The 17,208-nt window shown below is 38.4% G+C and overlaps 1 protein-coding gene across 3 annotated transcripts in view; it reads left to right on the top strand.

The window, feature by feature from the left end:
- The window catches only part of Bdp1 (B double prime 1, subunit of RNA polymerase III transcription initiation factor IIIB), a 93,744-nt gene that overhangs the window by 22,193 nt on the left and 54,343 nt on the right, over positions 1-17,208 (top strand). For 2 of the 3 annotated variants that reach the window (XM_040728891.1, XM_040728892.1), the window contains exons 9-16: positions 1,514-1,654; positions 2,861-3,154; positions 3,428-3,569; positions 4,522-4,680; positions 6,175-6,334; positions 9,334-9,428; positions 10,972-11,188; positions 12,516-12,646. In XM_040728891.1, coding sequence (XP_040584825.1) covers positions 1,514-1,654; positions 2,861-3,154; positions 3,428-3,569; positions 4,522-4,680; positions 6,175-6,334; positions 9,334-9,428; positions 10,972-11,188; positions 12,516-12,646 — 1,339 coding nt within the window. The remainder of the gene's footprint in view (positions 1-1,513; positions 1,655-2,860; positions 3,155-3,427; positions 3,570-4,521; positions 4,681-6,174; positions 6,335-9,333; positions 9,429-10,971; positions 11,189-12,515; positions 12,647-17,208) is intronic. The other variant, XM_040728893.1, reaches the window with a different exon arrangement.

Genomic DNA, 17,208 nt, shown 5'->3' on the forward strand with positions numbered 1-17,208 from the left:
CAAAGGATAAATCCTAATAACCAGCACCCTAAGTTATGCATAGAATAGTTTTATCAACTTAGAAGACCCTTTGTTTGCTTTCCAGTCAAGCTTTGCTTTGACAGCCCAAGGACACTGCTGTTTCCATTTGAGTTACCATGGACAACATGCAATATGCAATGCTTGGTGATAAATTTCTTTTGCTTTTATTTTTGAGATTCACCTATGTTATTGGTTGTATAAATAGTTTGATCCTTTTATTAGGTTGGTGCATAAATAATTTTGGTTTTTTCATTGTTGAAATTATTTTATATTGATTACATTTTTAAATATGATTATTATGCATCATATTAATGCATATTTCTCGCATTATGATCTTGTACTAATGACTTATTACCTGTTTATACTGTGGAAATCACATTAGACGAAAAGCAAATTCAGGTAGTCTTTCAAATATTTTTAAAGATTTTATTTATATATGCCTGAATGCATATGTGTGCAGTGCCTGCAGCAGACAGAAGTGGGTATCCTGGAACTGGAGTTACACATGCTTGTGAACTAGGCTGTGGTTGCTTAGAAATGAACCCTCAAAGAGCATTGTCTTAGTTGGTTACTATTGCTGTGATGAAATACCATGATCAAAGCTACTTTGGGAGGAAAGGGTGTATTTGGCTTATGCTTCCACATTACTGTTCATAATGGAAGGAAGTCGGAACAGGAATTTGGAGGCAGGAGCTAATGCAGAGGGCATGAGGGATGCTGCTTAATAGCTTATTTTTCATGGCTGGCTCAGCCTGCTTTATTATAGAACCTAGGACCACCAGCCCAGGGATGGTAGCATCCACCATGGGCTGGATTCTCCTATATCAATCACTAATTAAGAACATAGGCTTGCCTACAGCCTGATCTTATGGAGGCATTTTCTTAGTTGAGTCTCCTTCCTTTTGGATGACTCTGCTTTGTTTTCAAGTTGATGTAAAACTAGCCAACACAAGCAGCTAGTGCTCTTAACTGCTGAGCCAGCTCTCTTGCCTCTGAAGTGGTGTTATTTTATTTTTTACTTGTTCAAAATGGGTCTTGTTGTATGTGGAGACAATTTGCAACAATAACAGTGCATTTGGTCCAGGAACTGTTAAGGAATATACTGTTGCAAAAATGGTTCAAGAAGGTTTGCAATGAAGAGGAGAGCCTTGAAGGTGAGGAAGTAGCAAACTAAGCAATTGTTGAATATGCTCCTTTTACAACTCAAATGGTGCTATAATCCGAACTCAGTGTAGATCATTCAGTGGTTATGTTGCATTTGAAGCAAATTGGAAACATGAAAAAGCGTGATTAAAAAGTTATCATGTTGAACTGTTGCCCTGATTCTGCTCACAACATTGTACCATTTCTTATTGGGTTGTGACATGCAATGAAAAGTGGATTGCCCTGTGATGTATAATAAAAAGTGGATAGTGTAAGATGTTGTACTACTTTGAAAATTAGAGAGCTCCTGCTTTAAAAAAAAATCTTAATTTTTCCCCCTTTCTTACAGAGGAAAAACGCCCTTTTGACTTCGATTTTTTTGCTCATTTGCTTCAGAAAGTTCTTGCTGAAGAAGAAAAAAGAAAACAAAAATCTACTAAATGTCAGAGTTCAAAAGAAAAGGCCTCCAAACCGCGGAAAAATGTAAAAGGTATTGATTGTGCAATTTCATCTAGTGATGAATTTACAGTATTGCTTCTTAGGCAGTGAGAGTTCACATGTTATTCAGATCGTTGATGGTTATTCAGATAGTATACAGTTAGAGGGAATTACTATCACACTGTTATTATTATTATTATCATTATTACTATTACTATAGTTGTTATTATTATTATTAGTGCTTTGCCAGTTATCCAGGGCATGTACCAGCTCCCTTAACTATTTATTTCTTTGTGTGTGTGTGTGTGTGTGTGTGTGTGTGTGTGTGAATTTGTAGTTTTTGGAGAGGCCTGATAAGAGATGGAGAGAGGCTCAGAGGTTAAGAATGCTTTGTTGGTTTTAAATTACACTGGCATTGGATCCCAACATCCATGTTGGTATGGCTTACAGCTGCCTATAACTGCAGCTCTATGACATTTGATGTAAGTGTGTGTATACACTTACATATTTCAAAGGAAAACCAATGTTTTAGTCTGGGGATGTTGTTAGTACTTGCCAGGAATGCAGAAGACTGCCTAGATTTGATCCCCACCACCACAAAGTGATACAAAAAGATCCTTGTTTCAGGCAGGAAGATCTTAAGTTAGTGTCTAATTTCAGTTATATAGTATAGTTTGAAGCAACCTGGGATGCATCAGACCTTGTCTAAAAAAGTCAGCCAAACAACCTGAAATGATACAAAAGATACAATTCTAGAACTCTTTGTCCTACTGTAAGTTCAAAGCAAATTCTCCAGAACTCCCAGGAATAACTGTCACCAAGTCCTTTCCTATGAACATACTGGTGTGTATGTAATTTTCTTTAAAATGAAAATGTAAGCTCATAAATATGTAAATATTTCTGCCAAGTGAAGTTTAACAATATACTTTGAATTCCATCTTATTAATACATACAAGCTTACTTTATTATTGTTAATTACATGTATGAATCCTTTTTTTGTTCTGGGTAGCAATGCTGGGAGTTGAACCAGTGGTTGTGTATATGCTGAGTAGGATGTGCTTTACTACCGAGCCGTACTCTAGCCCGTACCTTCATGGACTTTTATAGTATGAATGTTATAACTGACTTCTTCTTTCCCTCTTTTAGTCTATCTTCAGTTTTTGCACAAAAGTAGCATGACAGAGTATGCTTTTGGGTATTTATCATCTTCCCTTTCAATAGGTTTTCTGTAAGTTATAATAATTTCTCTTGTTTTTAGCAAAAAAGGTAACTAGTGAAGAAGTGAATGATGATCCAGAAGAGTCTGTAAATAGTAACGTTTCAGACCCAGAAAGATCTCTAAAAGATGCTCAGACAGTCGCTGAAGAGGAATCACCAACTTCGTCAGGGCAGGAGTTAGAACAGGCCACGTTAGAGCAAGACCAAAATCAAGAGAAGAGGAGGAGAAGGAGGAGGAGGAGGAACCAAGATGAAGCTGATAAACAGGAAGCAACAAATGCCTTAGGAAACGTCCACGTTGAGTCGAGTCCTCCTGTAGCAGAAATACCCAAGAGTAAGTTCCAGATACATCCTAGGAAGCTCTGTTTTACTAGAAGGGCGTGCACAGTAGTGTGAATGACAGATGCCACTGTGTGGATCGCAGCCATTCCTAGTGGTGCTAAGTGGCTGTGTGCTCAGTGCCGTGTTCTGTCTTGCCATCTTAGTTTTAGCTAAAGAGAAAAAACATAACTGTAGAAAACAAAAAGTGTTACATATAAATTCCTCATGCTTTAAGATGCTGATATCTTTGCTATTTTTTTTTGAATAACATATTTTATATCCCTAGATACACGCCCTTCTGAGGAAAATGAAGGTGAATGCAATAGGGAACAGATACCTTCCTTCCCACAGAACACAGATGACGATGTCGCAGGGTTAGCATCCAGTGAAAAGACGGAGATGAGAACTGACTCCGTTCCTTCCACATGGTATTTCCTGCCTCTTTACTGGTTTTATCTGGGAGAGGAGTTTTGAAGATTCCAACTGGATTTGCACTTCTTTTTCTGTTTGTTTTGCTTCATATATTTTCAAGCCGTTTTGTTAGACTTGTACATAGCTAGGATTGTTGTCTCTTTATTAGCTTTTAAAATATATTTCTTTTTATTATCTAATTATGTATGCATGTATGTGTCTGTGTGCGTATGTGTACATGAGTGCAGGTGCTCACAGAGGTATTGAATTCCCTTGAACTGGAGTTATAGGTGATTGTGACTGCCTGGTATAGTTGCTAAGAACTGAATGTGAGTCCTCTCCAGGAGCAGTTCGTACTCTTAACTGCTGAGCTGTTTCTCTAGCCTCTTGGTTAATTTTCTTTGTGTAAACCGTTGTATATTATCTTGCAGCTTGGTGTGCTAGTATACACCTAAAATCCCAGCACTGAGGAGGCTGAAGCAGGAATATCATAAATTTAAGGTTAGCTTGGACTACCTAGCAGATTCTACTAGTAGTTCCTGCACCCAGAACAAATAAGCACACACACAAACAAATCTTCCTGTGATAGATTCCCAGGTGCTGGGATTATAGTCATGGACTGCCATGATGTTCAAGTTTAATTTTCAGCGCCCAAATAAGAAACCAGGTGTAGTGTTAGATGTTGATAATCCCAGTGTAGGAGGCAGAGATGAGACAATTAATTCCCTTGGGCTTGCTCACCAGCCTATCTAGGATAATTGGTGGGCCCCAGGTCAGTGAAAAACCTCCATTCAAAAACACAAGGTGGACAAGTGCCTGAGTGATGAGAAGAGGTTTCACACCATGCCAAAACACACGCACGCACGCACGCACGCACGTGCACACACACATACACACAGAGTATCTTTTAGTGGTATGAAAATTTATTTCAGGTATTCGTTTCCTTTTGATACATTTTCCCTTCCTTAGTAATCAACAGGACATCATGCCACTAGCAAGTGAGTCCTCAGAATCAAGGGGTGCAGATTTGCCTGTGTCAGAAGTTGGGAGTGCTGCCTCTTGTGAAGTAAATAATGATGGAAGTACTTGTATAGAAGAAAGAAATACTGACCTAGAGAATAAACCACCGTAAGTATTTTTTTAGACATTTTATAAAATTATTAAACATTTCCTTTTTTGATTTTTGGGATTAAACCCAGGACATCACACATACTGGGCACATCTAAGACTGGAAGGCTGAGCTGTATGTAGCTCCAACTTTTTATAAGCTTTAGTTCTAAAGATAGACATTTAGTATTTTAAAAGAGGCGCGTGCATGCTCTCTCTCTCTCTCTCTCTCTCTCTCTCTCTCTCTCTCTCTCTCTCTCTCTCTCTCTCTCTCTCTCTCTCTCTCTCAGCAAACAGTTGCATTTCCATTTTTAAAACCTTCACTGAAAAACTTACTTTCAAACTGGCATAAAAGTGAAGCATAAGATCATAAGTGTTGTTTGTAAAAACAACCTATATGGCCATGAGTAGAGAACCACACAAACTAGGAATCATTCAAATGATGAAACACTATAAAGTTAGAAAAATAAAGATCCTTTTTACATAAAAGTATGGGAGGGACCACGGAAAATGTTATATATGAGTATGCATACGAAGGTCAGAGGACAATTTGTGGGAGTTGGTGCTCTCCCTCCAGGGATTGGACTCTAGGTGACAAGTGCCTTAATCCACTGAACCATCTCTTTAACCCCAAGGCTTTTATTTTATGTTATCTGATTTCTAATTTTTTTCCACTTTTTATGAAATCTTAGATTTACTCATCTAAAGTTTGTAAAATAGCTTCCTCTTGTTTTTTCTGTCTTCATTTAAATGTTTGTTCCACGTGGAATCTTGCCAGCACAGAGCATGGCATGGAGTGCACTCTGTTTGGATAGCCAGTTTTCTATCAGAAGTTTTACGTAATATTTATTTTATTTTATTTTTTTAAAGATTTATTTATTTATTACATATACACCAGATTGAATTGTAGATGGTTGTCAGCCACCATTTGGTTGCTGGGAATTGAACTCAAGACCTCTGGAAGAGCAGTCAGTTCTCTTAACCTCTGAGCCATCTCTCCAGCCCCTGTTTATTTATTTTTTTTATTTTTTAGTTTTTTGCTTTTGTATTTGAGACAGTGTCTTCCTATATAGTCTTTGCTGTCCTAGAATTTGCTGTGTATTTCAGGCTGGCCTCAAACTTAGATCCACTGTCTCTTCCTCCTGAGTGCTGGGTTTAAAGGTGTGTACCCTCAAACCTAGTATAACATTTATTTTTAAGAATTCTGTGTTACTCATTTCCACTTTTCTATTTTGAGAGACAATCTTATTATGTTCTAAAGTCATATCTGATTGGAATCACTTTCTATTTTGTTTCATTTACATATTTATTCATCTTGGCACAACTATACTGATGTTGATGTATTTTTAACATTTGTAAGTCTCTCAGCTTCCTTTGCTAGGCTAATCTTCTGGACTTTAAGAAACTCTTTGAATTCCAACTGTCTTATTTTCCAGCTTTTTAGAGTTTTATTTGAACATAACTACATGTTGGTTGCAATTCAAATAATATATTTTTTTTTTTTTTTTTTTTAAGAGAGCCTGAACAAACAGAAGCTGTTAAACCCAAAGCAAGAAGTCGATTCCAGAGACCTAAACCTAATCTGTCAAGGGCAGTTGGGAAAAAAACAGTTGCTTCACAAGATAAACAAGATGAAAGGAACAAGAATTCTCCTTCAGAAACTTCATCTGAAAAGGTGTGGTTTAAGAGATTGAATGGAAATTGAAGCTATAAAAATATTTTTTATAAAATATTTATCTTGTAATTTCAAACTATTGTTAGCTGATAGTAAAACACAAAAACTTAAAGTTAGATTTGTTTTTGTTAGTCTTTGTTTTAGGTGTTTAGGGTGTGGGCTATAACATTTGAAAAAGTATCAGTGATGATAAATTGGATGTTTTTGTTTTTCTTTTTTGTGTGCTGTTAGGGATTGAACCTAGGCCTTGCCTATGCTAAATATGCATTCCCCCAGTGACCTACATCCCCCCACGTCATGTTTTAAATTGCATAGTGTTTATACACAATACTTCTTGTATGTTTGATTTCATGTTTGTGTTGCATGCATCTGTGGGGCACATATGTGTGCACATATGTGTAGAGGTCAGCTTCGGTGTTGGTTCTCAGTAGCCTTCTACTTTGCTTCTTCAGCTAGGGTTGCTTTTGGTTTGAGGCTAGAATGGCTGACAGATGAGTTCTGGGGTTCTGTTTTGTTTTACCCTCCCAACGCTGGGATTATGGGATTATAACACCCCTCTTTTTAAATTACTCATTTATTTTATGGTGTTTTGTCTGTCTGTATGCCTGTGTGAGGATGTCAGATCCTCTGGAACTGGAGTTAGAGACAGTTTGAGCAGCCATGTGGGTGCTGGGAATTGAACCTAGGTCCTCTGAATAGCAGCCATTACTCTTAACTGCTTAGTTAAGTGCTGGCCCCCAAGCACCCTTCTTACTGATTCATCTCTCTGGCTCCAGGGTTTTGTTGTTGTTTGTTTGTTTCATTCATAAATAATTTTGTAAATAGGGTTTTGTAGTTTTTGAGTTGGGTCTTAAATCATTGTGTAGATCAGGCTGGCCTGGAACTTGAAAAGATCCATCTGCCTTTGACTCCTGGTGTTGGAATTAAGGGGATGTGCCACTATATATGACAAATAAGGCTTTCTAATAGAAATTTTTTTCTGTTAGTGTTGTGATTATTGTTCAGAGTATTCAAATATTTTTATGGTTGTTAGCATACATTGGTAAAAGAAAGTCTATGTTATGGTTTGCATTAACTAAATGATCCTAGACTAGGAAGATGGCTCAGCAGTTAAGAGCTCATGTTGCTCTTTAATAAGATCTGAATTCCATTCCTAGCCTTCACATCAGTAAGTCACAACCTTCAAATCCCTCCACCAGGGCGATCTGACTTCTGGCACTTGCACATACTCATACATAGGCACATAGATAAATAATAAATCTTTTAAATATTGGTCCTATTTATTTGTATTTATGGGAGTTATAGTCTTAAATTTGTTTTAAGTGTGTCCAAAATAACTTTTAATTGCTATTTCAGTTTTTCTTTTTTCCCCCTTCTCTTATTTGAACTGTTGTGTATGGGACTGAGAGTCTCATGAGTGCTGGTAAGTGCTCTACCACTGCCCTTTGTCTTGACTCTGGTGAAATATCTTTTTTATTATATGCTTTTTTTTTTTTTTTTTTTTTTGGCAGTTCTGTGGCTCAAACCCAGGACACCTTGCACATGACAGACAAATGCCTTTCCGCTGAGCTATGTCTTCAGTTCCTGTAGTCCTTTTGTTGTTAAAAGGAGGGTGGCATGCTTATGGCACAGCACACATGGAGGGCAGAGGACAACTTGAGTACTCGAGGTTCTCTCTACTGTGTGGTTTGGGAGATTAGACTCAGGTCATTAGGTTTGGTGGCAAGTTCCTTGACCCCACTGAGCCATCATGCTAGCCCAGATTTTTTTTTTTTTTTCTGGTTTTTCGAGACAGGGTTTCTCTGTGGCTTTGGAGGCTGTCCTGAAACTCACTTTGTAGACCAGGCTGGCCTCGAACTCACAGAGATCCGCCTGCCTCTGCCTCCCGAGTGCTGGGATTAAAGGCGTGCGCCACCAACGCCCGGCTGCTAGCCCAGATTTTATGTAGAAATTTTGGAAGTATTGATCGATTTAAGGATCAAAGCAAAAATGACTTACAATTTTATCATCTATATGCACCTAATCTTTTCACATTTTTCTTTCCAGTTGCTGTTTTCCTTCTCTTGCTGTCAGAATAACAGTCAGGGTAGAAGCTTTAGAGTGTGAGGCAAGAGCTTCCCCAGTGAACCACACATTCACTATCTCACAGTCTTTCAGGAGTTATTCATTTTTTATCCTTTGGTATTTAAAAATTTGTAAACTTCTTTTCAGTGCTATTTAAACTTCTTTAGAAAACATTTTTAAATAACACTTTGGCAATGTACTATTAACTGCATTTACTTAACTATTGCTTCATTTTTGGAAAACTTACATTAACAGTGTAGTCCATTTTACACAATATTGTGAACATTCTAGTACTTACATGGTTTAAATTACTTTTGTTAAATTAAAAAAAAATTACCTAGTGTGTGTAGGTGGGGTGGGCTGGGGTCAGGATAGCTTGCCAAGGAGTTGGTTTTCTCTTTCAATTATGTGGGTTTTAGAGATTAAAATTAGGCTGTAGGGATTAGTGGCAAGCATCTTTTCCTTTGGACCCCTCAGTTATTTTATTTTTTTCCTTTTTTTTTCTTTTTTCTTTTTCTTTTTCCTTTTCTTTCTTTCTTTCTTTCTTTCTTTTTTTTTTGAGACACAGTCTCAGAGTACACCTTTGGTTTGCCTAAAACTCTCTGGGTTTAAAATAAACCCAGAGAGATCTGCCTGTTTCTGCCTCCCTAGTGTTGGGATTAAAGGTGTATGCTACCATATCTAGCCTCTTCATTCCTTAACATACACATAAAATAATATTGTGGTCAAAGAATATGAACATTTTAAAGACTCTTCATGTTGGCAAGGGCCTTCTGTATATAGATCGTGTGCTTTATAATATTTTGATCTGTATTTAGAATTTTTAGAAAATTGCTTAGTTATAAGTATAAATATAAAAGATTACTTTGTTTTAATTTCCATTCAATGGAATATTTTATTGTAAGTAGCTTTAAGGTAAAAATTTATATTTACAGAATCACGTGGAAAAGGAGAGAATGAATATATCTGAAAATTTTGGGACAGAGAATATAGAAAGAGAGAAGAACCTAGGTGCTGAAACTGTGTCTGAGTAAGTACTTGAGAAGAAATGACCTTCAGGAGTGGTTGTAATTATTAGTTTTCTTCTTAATAAAGTCTGAATTTTCAACTGGGGTACTTCAAGTCTGTTTTCATTATAGATGACAGCAAGAACTTTTAACAGTGCTCCGTGTGCTTGATGTCATAGGTAGAAATGATAGTATGGGTAGGTCTAGGGCTGTATCTGGTTAGTGTGTGTGAAGCTCTGGGTTCATTCTGGAGCCTCAAATAAGCCTGGTGTGGTGGCATATGCTTGTGAAGACAGCACTGGAGATAAAGAGATGAAAGAGTTGGACGTTTAAGATTATCCTCTTCTCAGAGTGATTGGAGGTCAGCCTACGGTACAGGAGCCCCGTCTCAAAAGTATGTAAATAAGAAGTTTAGATTTTCCTTTTTTGAGACAGAGTTTCTCTTTGTAGCTGTCCTGGAACTTGCTCTGTAGACCAGACTGGCCTCACTCATAGAGAGCTGTCTCTTAAGTTCTGGGATTAGAGGCATTTGCCACCACCATCCAAAATAAAATTTTTTAAATGATTGCATGAATATATACTGAGTTAGCAATTTTGTGCTTCCTTCAATTTACTAATATTTTCTAATAAGTTTTGTCAAATAAATGAGTGATTAAGATATGATTGTGGATGATTCTATTTGTAGCAAGTGATTTCTAAAGAAATATTTTATTCGATAGGGACATAAGACAGGGTATCTCCAAATATGGTTGTGAGGTGTAGATTCTGGGCTCTTTAATAGCATGCTGTTCTTTAAGTGGACACCGATTCCTGGCATTATATAATGATGTCCTAAAAGAAAAATAATCATGTCACATGTTGGATAGATACAGGTTTTCATTTTTCAAGTGAGATTTTGATGCTTTTTTAAAAGACTTACAACTACTAAGCAGCTTTAATGGATACACTAATGGGAAATGAGGCACAGGATAACATTTCTCTTGATTCTCCTGAGGACTTCAGCATCACCTATTTTTTGAGGATTCACTTTTTATGATGCCTATGATAATTATGTCTGTAACCATCGACAGCACTGCTTACCAAAGAACATTTTGCTAAGCTGTTGATCAGTGTCTTTGCCAGGGTGGTCATCTATTTTATCTCATGTGTTTTCATTATTATGCATGGGATCTTACTGGGGGATATGTTTTATGTATTTATATGGATTGTCCAGAGAAGGATGGCGATTGCATATAATGTTCTTACCATCAGCTGTCACAGTGAGTTCTGCTTTGCAGTTACATTTTCAGGGGGATTTTAGTTCATCATCAGTGATGGGGAAGACACATTGGCAGAAGCATATTTGCCTGTTGGGAGCGGGATGAGGTGGTATCTGTTCATGAGGTTTTTATAACTAGACTTCCAGAATTGTTTGTTTGCAAGAGTAGGCCATAGATGTATAGTGAATATTTTTCAAGATGTTTTTGAAGATACTTGAAAAATGCTTCCTATTTAACATGATTTTCTTATTTATATAACCAAACAGCTTTGTGACTTTACTGTAATTTCATTTTTTTGTGATTATAGTTTGAGCGAAAAATCTTATATACCAGAAGATGGTCAACCAAAGGTCTCAAGACCTGCACGACTAATGAGGGGCCGAATGCAAAGACCAAGGCCAAATATACAGAAAGCTGCAGAAAGAAAAGAGATTCCTACACCACAGGAAGAAATTGGGGCCCATGTAGAGAAGAACGAAGATGAATCTGGTGTTGATAGAGAAAAAAATGAATCCTGTGTCGTGGTATGTTGATTCTGATAACATTTATTAAGCAAGTATGTAAGCCTTAATGAAAGCTTTCATTCTTTTAAAGTAAGCTTGTGTGTGTTGTTTATTACATTTGTGGCCAAAATCTCATAGTAAGGAGTTTTGTTTATGGTTAAGTCATTTTAGATATTTGAGCACTGTACATGGCTCTTGGTTTGCTCTCATCTTACCTCATATTTGGGCGTGGTTTTTCCCTGCGCATCAGATTGATCCCAGCTAGGCAAGCACTCTACCCTTGAGCCATATTCTCAGCCTCTTTTTGGAAACATATGAATTTTAACATTGGCTTAAACAAAATATTGAAAGTGTTCCTTTCAAGTATAATTCCAAAATCATACAATGAAGTGTGTGTGTGAATGAGTGAGTGAGTGAGTAAGAGAGAGGGAGAGAGAGAGAAGAAAGAGAGAGAGAAAGAGACAGACAGACAGAGACAGAGACAGAGACTGATGGACAGACAGAGAAATGTAGAAGACCAGCCTAAGGCCTCTTTCATGCTAAGAAAGCACTCTTGCTATTGAACTATATCCCATGGGTCATGGAGTTTTAGATTATTTATGTAGTCCTTAGAAGAAAGTCAAGACTTAGCGTGACTCAAGATTTGGGTTCCTTCTGCTATAATTTTATTTTTTATATTCGAGGGAGAGTCTCATGTAGCCTCAGCTGGTTTTCAGCTCATTGTATAACAGAATAAATTTGAGCTCTGACCCAAACGCTAAGATTGTAGGCATGTACTACCATGCCCATTTTTTATGTGGTGCTGTGGATTGAACCAAGGACCTTGTGTATGCTAGGCAAGCACTTTTCCTACCTGAACTACATCCCTAGTCCTGTCTATTGTTACATTCTTTACAGTTTTTAACATACTTAAACACTAAGAATTTAGAAATACTAGCACTGGGGAGGATTCTGACAAATGAGATGGAGTCAGACTGAAATAGATGAGTCTGAAACATTACTTCCTGATGGGATAGAAAAGAATAGGACTTGGGCCATGGTAAGGATGTGACTTATGGGATTTTCAATATAGCTAAAGGAAAAACATTAAAATGTGTGTTTTGGCTGTTATTTTATAATTTTGATATATTTTTTACCATTTTACTTATACTCAAATGAGAAGGGATATTTTGTAGTTGGGTTGTTCTCAAATCCCTATGTAGCCTAGGCTTGTTTGGGAATGTGGTCTTCTGCATTCACCTCTTAAGTGCCAGAACATGCTTCACCATGCCTGGCAAAGATAGATTTCTCAGTAAAAAGTTTTGTGTTTTATTTTGAAATCTAAAATATTATAAACTTTGTTATTAAGATTCCTCAACAAATGGAAAATGTGTCCCTTCATAACCTCCAGTGTGAAGAAGTCATATCACAGCCTGAAGAAAAAGGTCCTTTAGAAAATGTGCAGTCTGATGAGCCCAAGTTTCTTGATGACTGTCCAAGGTAAGCATTGTTTTATCAGTTACATAGTTTTGAAGTTTTTAACGGGACTTTAGAATTAAATAAATTGATCAAATTGATTATATTTATTTATTCTGTGTTTTAAGACAGAAATGAGGTGCGTGAATGCCATGCAGGTCAGTGGACAACCTTTGGGAGTTAGTTCTCTCCTTCCACTCTGCCTTTGTTACCTGGGAATGGAACTCAGGCCATCAGGTTTAGAAGGAAGCACTTTACCTCCTGAGCCATCTCTGTGACCCCACAGAAGCAAACTCTGTGAACGGCCTCTCTATCTGTATATCATTTATGTTATGTTTAACAGTATTTAAGGTGCTAGAGAGAAGGCCAGGTTTGGTTCTCAGCATCATACCACACAGCTCCCCACTGGATTGCAATGCCAGTTCTAAGGCATTTGATACCCTCAACCCTTGTTGGGCACCTGCATGCATGTGGTGTAGATAAACACACATACACATAAATTAAAAAAAACAAATCTTAAACAGCAACAACAGAGAAGGTACAGGCTTGGCGAGATGGCTCCCTAGGTAAAGAGGCACTTGCTGTCAAGTCTGACAACCCGCGTTTGGTCTGTGGGTCCCACATGCTGTCCTCTGACTCCATGTGCCTGTGGTGGAGCATGTGCCCCACCCAGTATCTGAGTTAATAGAAATAACCTTTTCACTTAACAATCATATCAATGAGATGTCTGGATCCCATAGAAATGCTACTTTTTGGTAATATTTGATTTTTTAGTATTAGGTCAGTTAGATGTAGACCCCATACTTTTTATAGTCAAAGTTCCTGTTTATTATTTTCCCAAACCAGATTGATAGAATTACTAGGATGCTTATAATTTGGTAATATTTGAAGCATGTAGATGCAGAGATAACAGCATGGACTTCTACGTATCTGTCTCTAACATTTATATTTAAAGTCTGGCCTATGATATATTTTCTTAGACTTGTTTTAATAGCATCTAACTTGAAAGTAAAGCTGTGTTTCTTTTACTTTAGGAATTCCTTTATTTCTTGCTTTATTTATTATTTCTTTTTTTTTTTTTTTTGGGCTTTTTTTTTTTTTTTTTTTTTTTTTTCGAGACAGGGTTTCTCTGTGGCTTTGGAGGCTGTCCTGGAACTAGCTCTTGTAGACCAGGCTGGCCTCGAACTCACAGACATCCGCCTGCCTCTGCCTCCCGAGTGCTGGGATTAAAGGCGTGCGCCACCAACGCCCGGCTTCAAAATTGTTCTTTTTTATTTTTTTAAGATTTATGTATTTCTTACATATACAGTGTTCTGTCTACACGCCAGAAGAGGGCACCAGATTGAATTGCAGATGGTTGTGAGCCACCATGTGGTTGCTGGGAATTAAACTCAGGACCTCTGGAAGACCAGCCAGTGCTCTTAACCTCTGAGCCATCTCTCCAGCCCCTTATTATTTCTTTTCTTCCCTTCAACTGTTTGACTACTATTGTGCCCTATAGAACTACCTTCCTTATTACATATTGGTGATAATAGATTTATTTGTAGCTATCTGACAAATTGGTTTTGTATTCATATTATCTAGATTTAAGCCATACTTCTTTAGTTACAGTGTCTTAGCAGAAAATTAGTTTTTTGAGTTTTAGAATTTATTTGTTTATTTGTTCTCTTTTTTGAGAGGATCTTATGGGCCTAGGGTGGCTGTGAACTCAGTATGTAAACAAGAATGACCTTGGTCTTTTTCCTTTTTTTAACCAAAAAATACTTTCTTTAATTTGTATTTAAAATATTGCATTTCACATAAAATGCAAAAATACAAAAACCAGTTGTTTTTCAAGTTATAAAATTATACCTTTTAATTATATAAAATTAATTAAAGATGATATAATTATATAAAATTAATTAAATATGTATTGAATATTTATTGTACATTTTCTCCTTTTTATTTATTCTTTGTGTCTGTCACATTATGTATCTCCATCCTGTTCAGTTCCCTTCCCTCGTATCCACCCTCTGCCCACAACCTCCCCACAAAATAAAATAAAATTTAAAAGAAGAAACAAAAGAGAGAGCAGGAAAAAATTCTAATCTTGTCGTGGAAGCTGTAGTCTGACACAGTGAGTCATGCAGTACACCCTTTTACCCATGAGTCTTTACTTGCACGGGTTCATTGCAAAGAGTCATTGGTCTGGTTCCAAGTCTCTTGTTTCTGCCACACTGTCTAAGTGCTGGGTCCTAACTGGAACCCCTCTGAGTTATCTTGATGTTGCCCTGTGTTGTGGAAATCCTGCAGCTTTGGGTCTGCAAGACTAGTTTGTTCATGTGTTCCAGCAGATCACAGATGGGGTGGATGTTGGGGTTGACCAATACGTAACCCTGGTTTCTGGACCTGGGCAGTTGCAGGTTTGGTTAGTCTACCAGTTCTCCCTTGCCCTCACCACCAGAGTGAGTTCTCCTGCATTGTCCTAGCAAGTTTACCCCTTGCAGTGATGAGCAAGGGGTAGGACTAGTCCTGCTTTGATGTCCTCAGGGTCAGATCTCCCTCATCTACACCTTTAGGGTCAGTTCCACTGTGTTGGGCAGGTAAGGTGCAGGGCCACTCTTCCTAGTGTTGCAGCTGATGGGGCAGAGCTAGCTCTCTCACTCTTAGTGACCTTAGAGCCAGCTAGGTGTTACCTGTCTCAGGTGTTGATGGGTGGGAGTGGGGAGAAAGGCCCATGCTGCCACATGACAGGTGAGTCATGGGAATGTTCCCCATGCTCACAAGATTGGAACTGGCTCACCCACACCTCTGCCAAAACGATTGGCTCTATTGTGCTGCCCAGTTGAGGTGCAGGTCCTGCTCTTCCGAGTGTCGCAGATGGTGGGGGACATGGGCAGCTCTCTTATGCTTATGACCTCAGGGCCAGCTTTCCCCAGGTCATGCTGACACATGACAGATCGCTAGTGGGGATAGCTCTCTCATGCTCACAACTTTGGGCCTGGCACACCCACACTTCCACCAATGGTGTTGTCTCTATTGTGTTGCCCACTGAAGGTGCAGGGCCTGCTCTCTCGAGTGTTGAAGCTGGTGGTGTGACAGGGACAGCTCTCCTTGGACCTCCTGCTACCACCTCCCATGCAATTGGATTATTAGGTACAAACCACCAAACCAAGCCCAGTTTCTGGGTATTTGTAACTAATATCCAACCTGACTTTAGCAACTTGCCTCTGTTTTTTTTTTTTTTTTTTTTTGGTTTTACAAGACAGGGTTTCTCTGTATTGTTTTGGAGGCTGTCGGTTCAGCCCAGCCTCGAACTCACAGAGATCCGCCTGCCTCTGCCTCCCGAGCGCTGGGATTAAAGGCGTGCACCACCAACGCCTGACGCAACTTCCCTCTGTAAAGGCAGTGTCTTTACTGATTTACCATGTGATACTTCTGGCCTTTAAACATCCATGAGCCTTGGAAACAATTCTGAGTTTCTGTGTTTTATCTAATTTTGATCTATGTATAGATACTTGGCAGTTCCCCCCTTCCCTACTCTGAGTACTCTGTCCTGTTCAAGTTGTATTAGAGAAGGGACAGCTTCTCAGAATGAAGAGCAAGCATATTTATGATTCTTAGATCAACTACTCTAACAGTCCAGGATATTTAAAATGTTGTATACTTCAACTAAATATATGTGTGTGTGTGTGTATGTGTGTGTGGGGGGGTGATTTGAGACAGTTTGATGTAGCTCAGGTTAGCTTTTCAAGCTCACGTAGCTGAGAATGATCATAAACTTCTGTTCCTCCACCATCTTCCTTCCGGTTAATGGAATTACAGGTGTGTGCACACACACTTGGCTTGTTCCTGTCAGTCAGGCTGCTTCCACGATAGATGTATTTCCAGGGGATCTGGTCATCAGGCTTGGTGGCAAGCAACTTTACTCGCTGAGCTATCTCAGGGCCCAGTATTCTTTGATGATTTCAAATATGTTTGCAATACGTCTCAATCTTTTATCTACCCCTGACTCCCTCTTCCCAGTCCCTTTGCAGCCTCCTCCCCAACTGTATATATATCTCCCTTCTGTTTTTATCCTTATGTGCTTTCCAGTTTTCTCTGTTAGTTTGCTTTTGGTAACCAGTGAATCTAGTTAGTATTGCCTGCTGGAACGTTGACTTGTCCTGTTAGCTTAATTTTGTTACCATAGCTGCAGTGAGTTCCTGAGGACAAAGGCCATGCCGTGTCCAGATGACATATTTTGCATCACTCTTTCTCATCTTTTGGCTTTTACATTCTTTCTACCCTGTCTTTCATGATGCTTCCTAAGTCTTGAGGGAGTTCATATAGGTGTCCCATTTTGGGCTTAGCACTTAACAGTCATTTATTTTGAACACTTGGATCAGGTATTTACGAATTACCTGCTGCCCACTGCAGAAAGAAACTTCTCTGACCAAAGCTGACAACAGCTTTAATAGATGTGTTATAAACAAAAGCACTCAGAAGACAGTTTTACACTGAATCCATTTAGGAAAACAACAGTAGAAGGTTCCCAACTAGGGCCAGTGATAGACTTTTGAGCACATTCTAATACCAAGCATGACTTCCCTCCTGTGGTATAGGTC

This window comes from Mesocricetus auratus, unplaced genomic scaffold (assembly GCF_017639785.1).
Source record: "Mesocricetus auratus isolate SY011 unplaced genomic scaffold, BCM_Maur_2.0 Super-Scaffold_100020, whole genome shotgun sequence".
Classification (NCBI taxonomy): domain Eukaryota; kingdom Metazoa; phylum Chordata; class Mammalia; order Rodentia; family Cricetidae; genus Mesocricetus; species Mesocricetus auratus.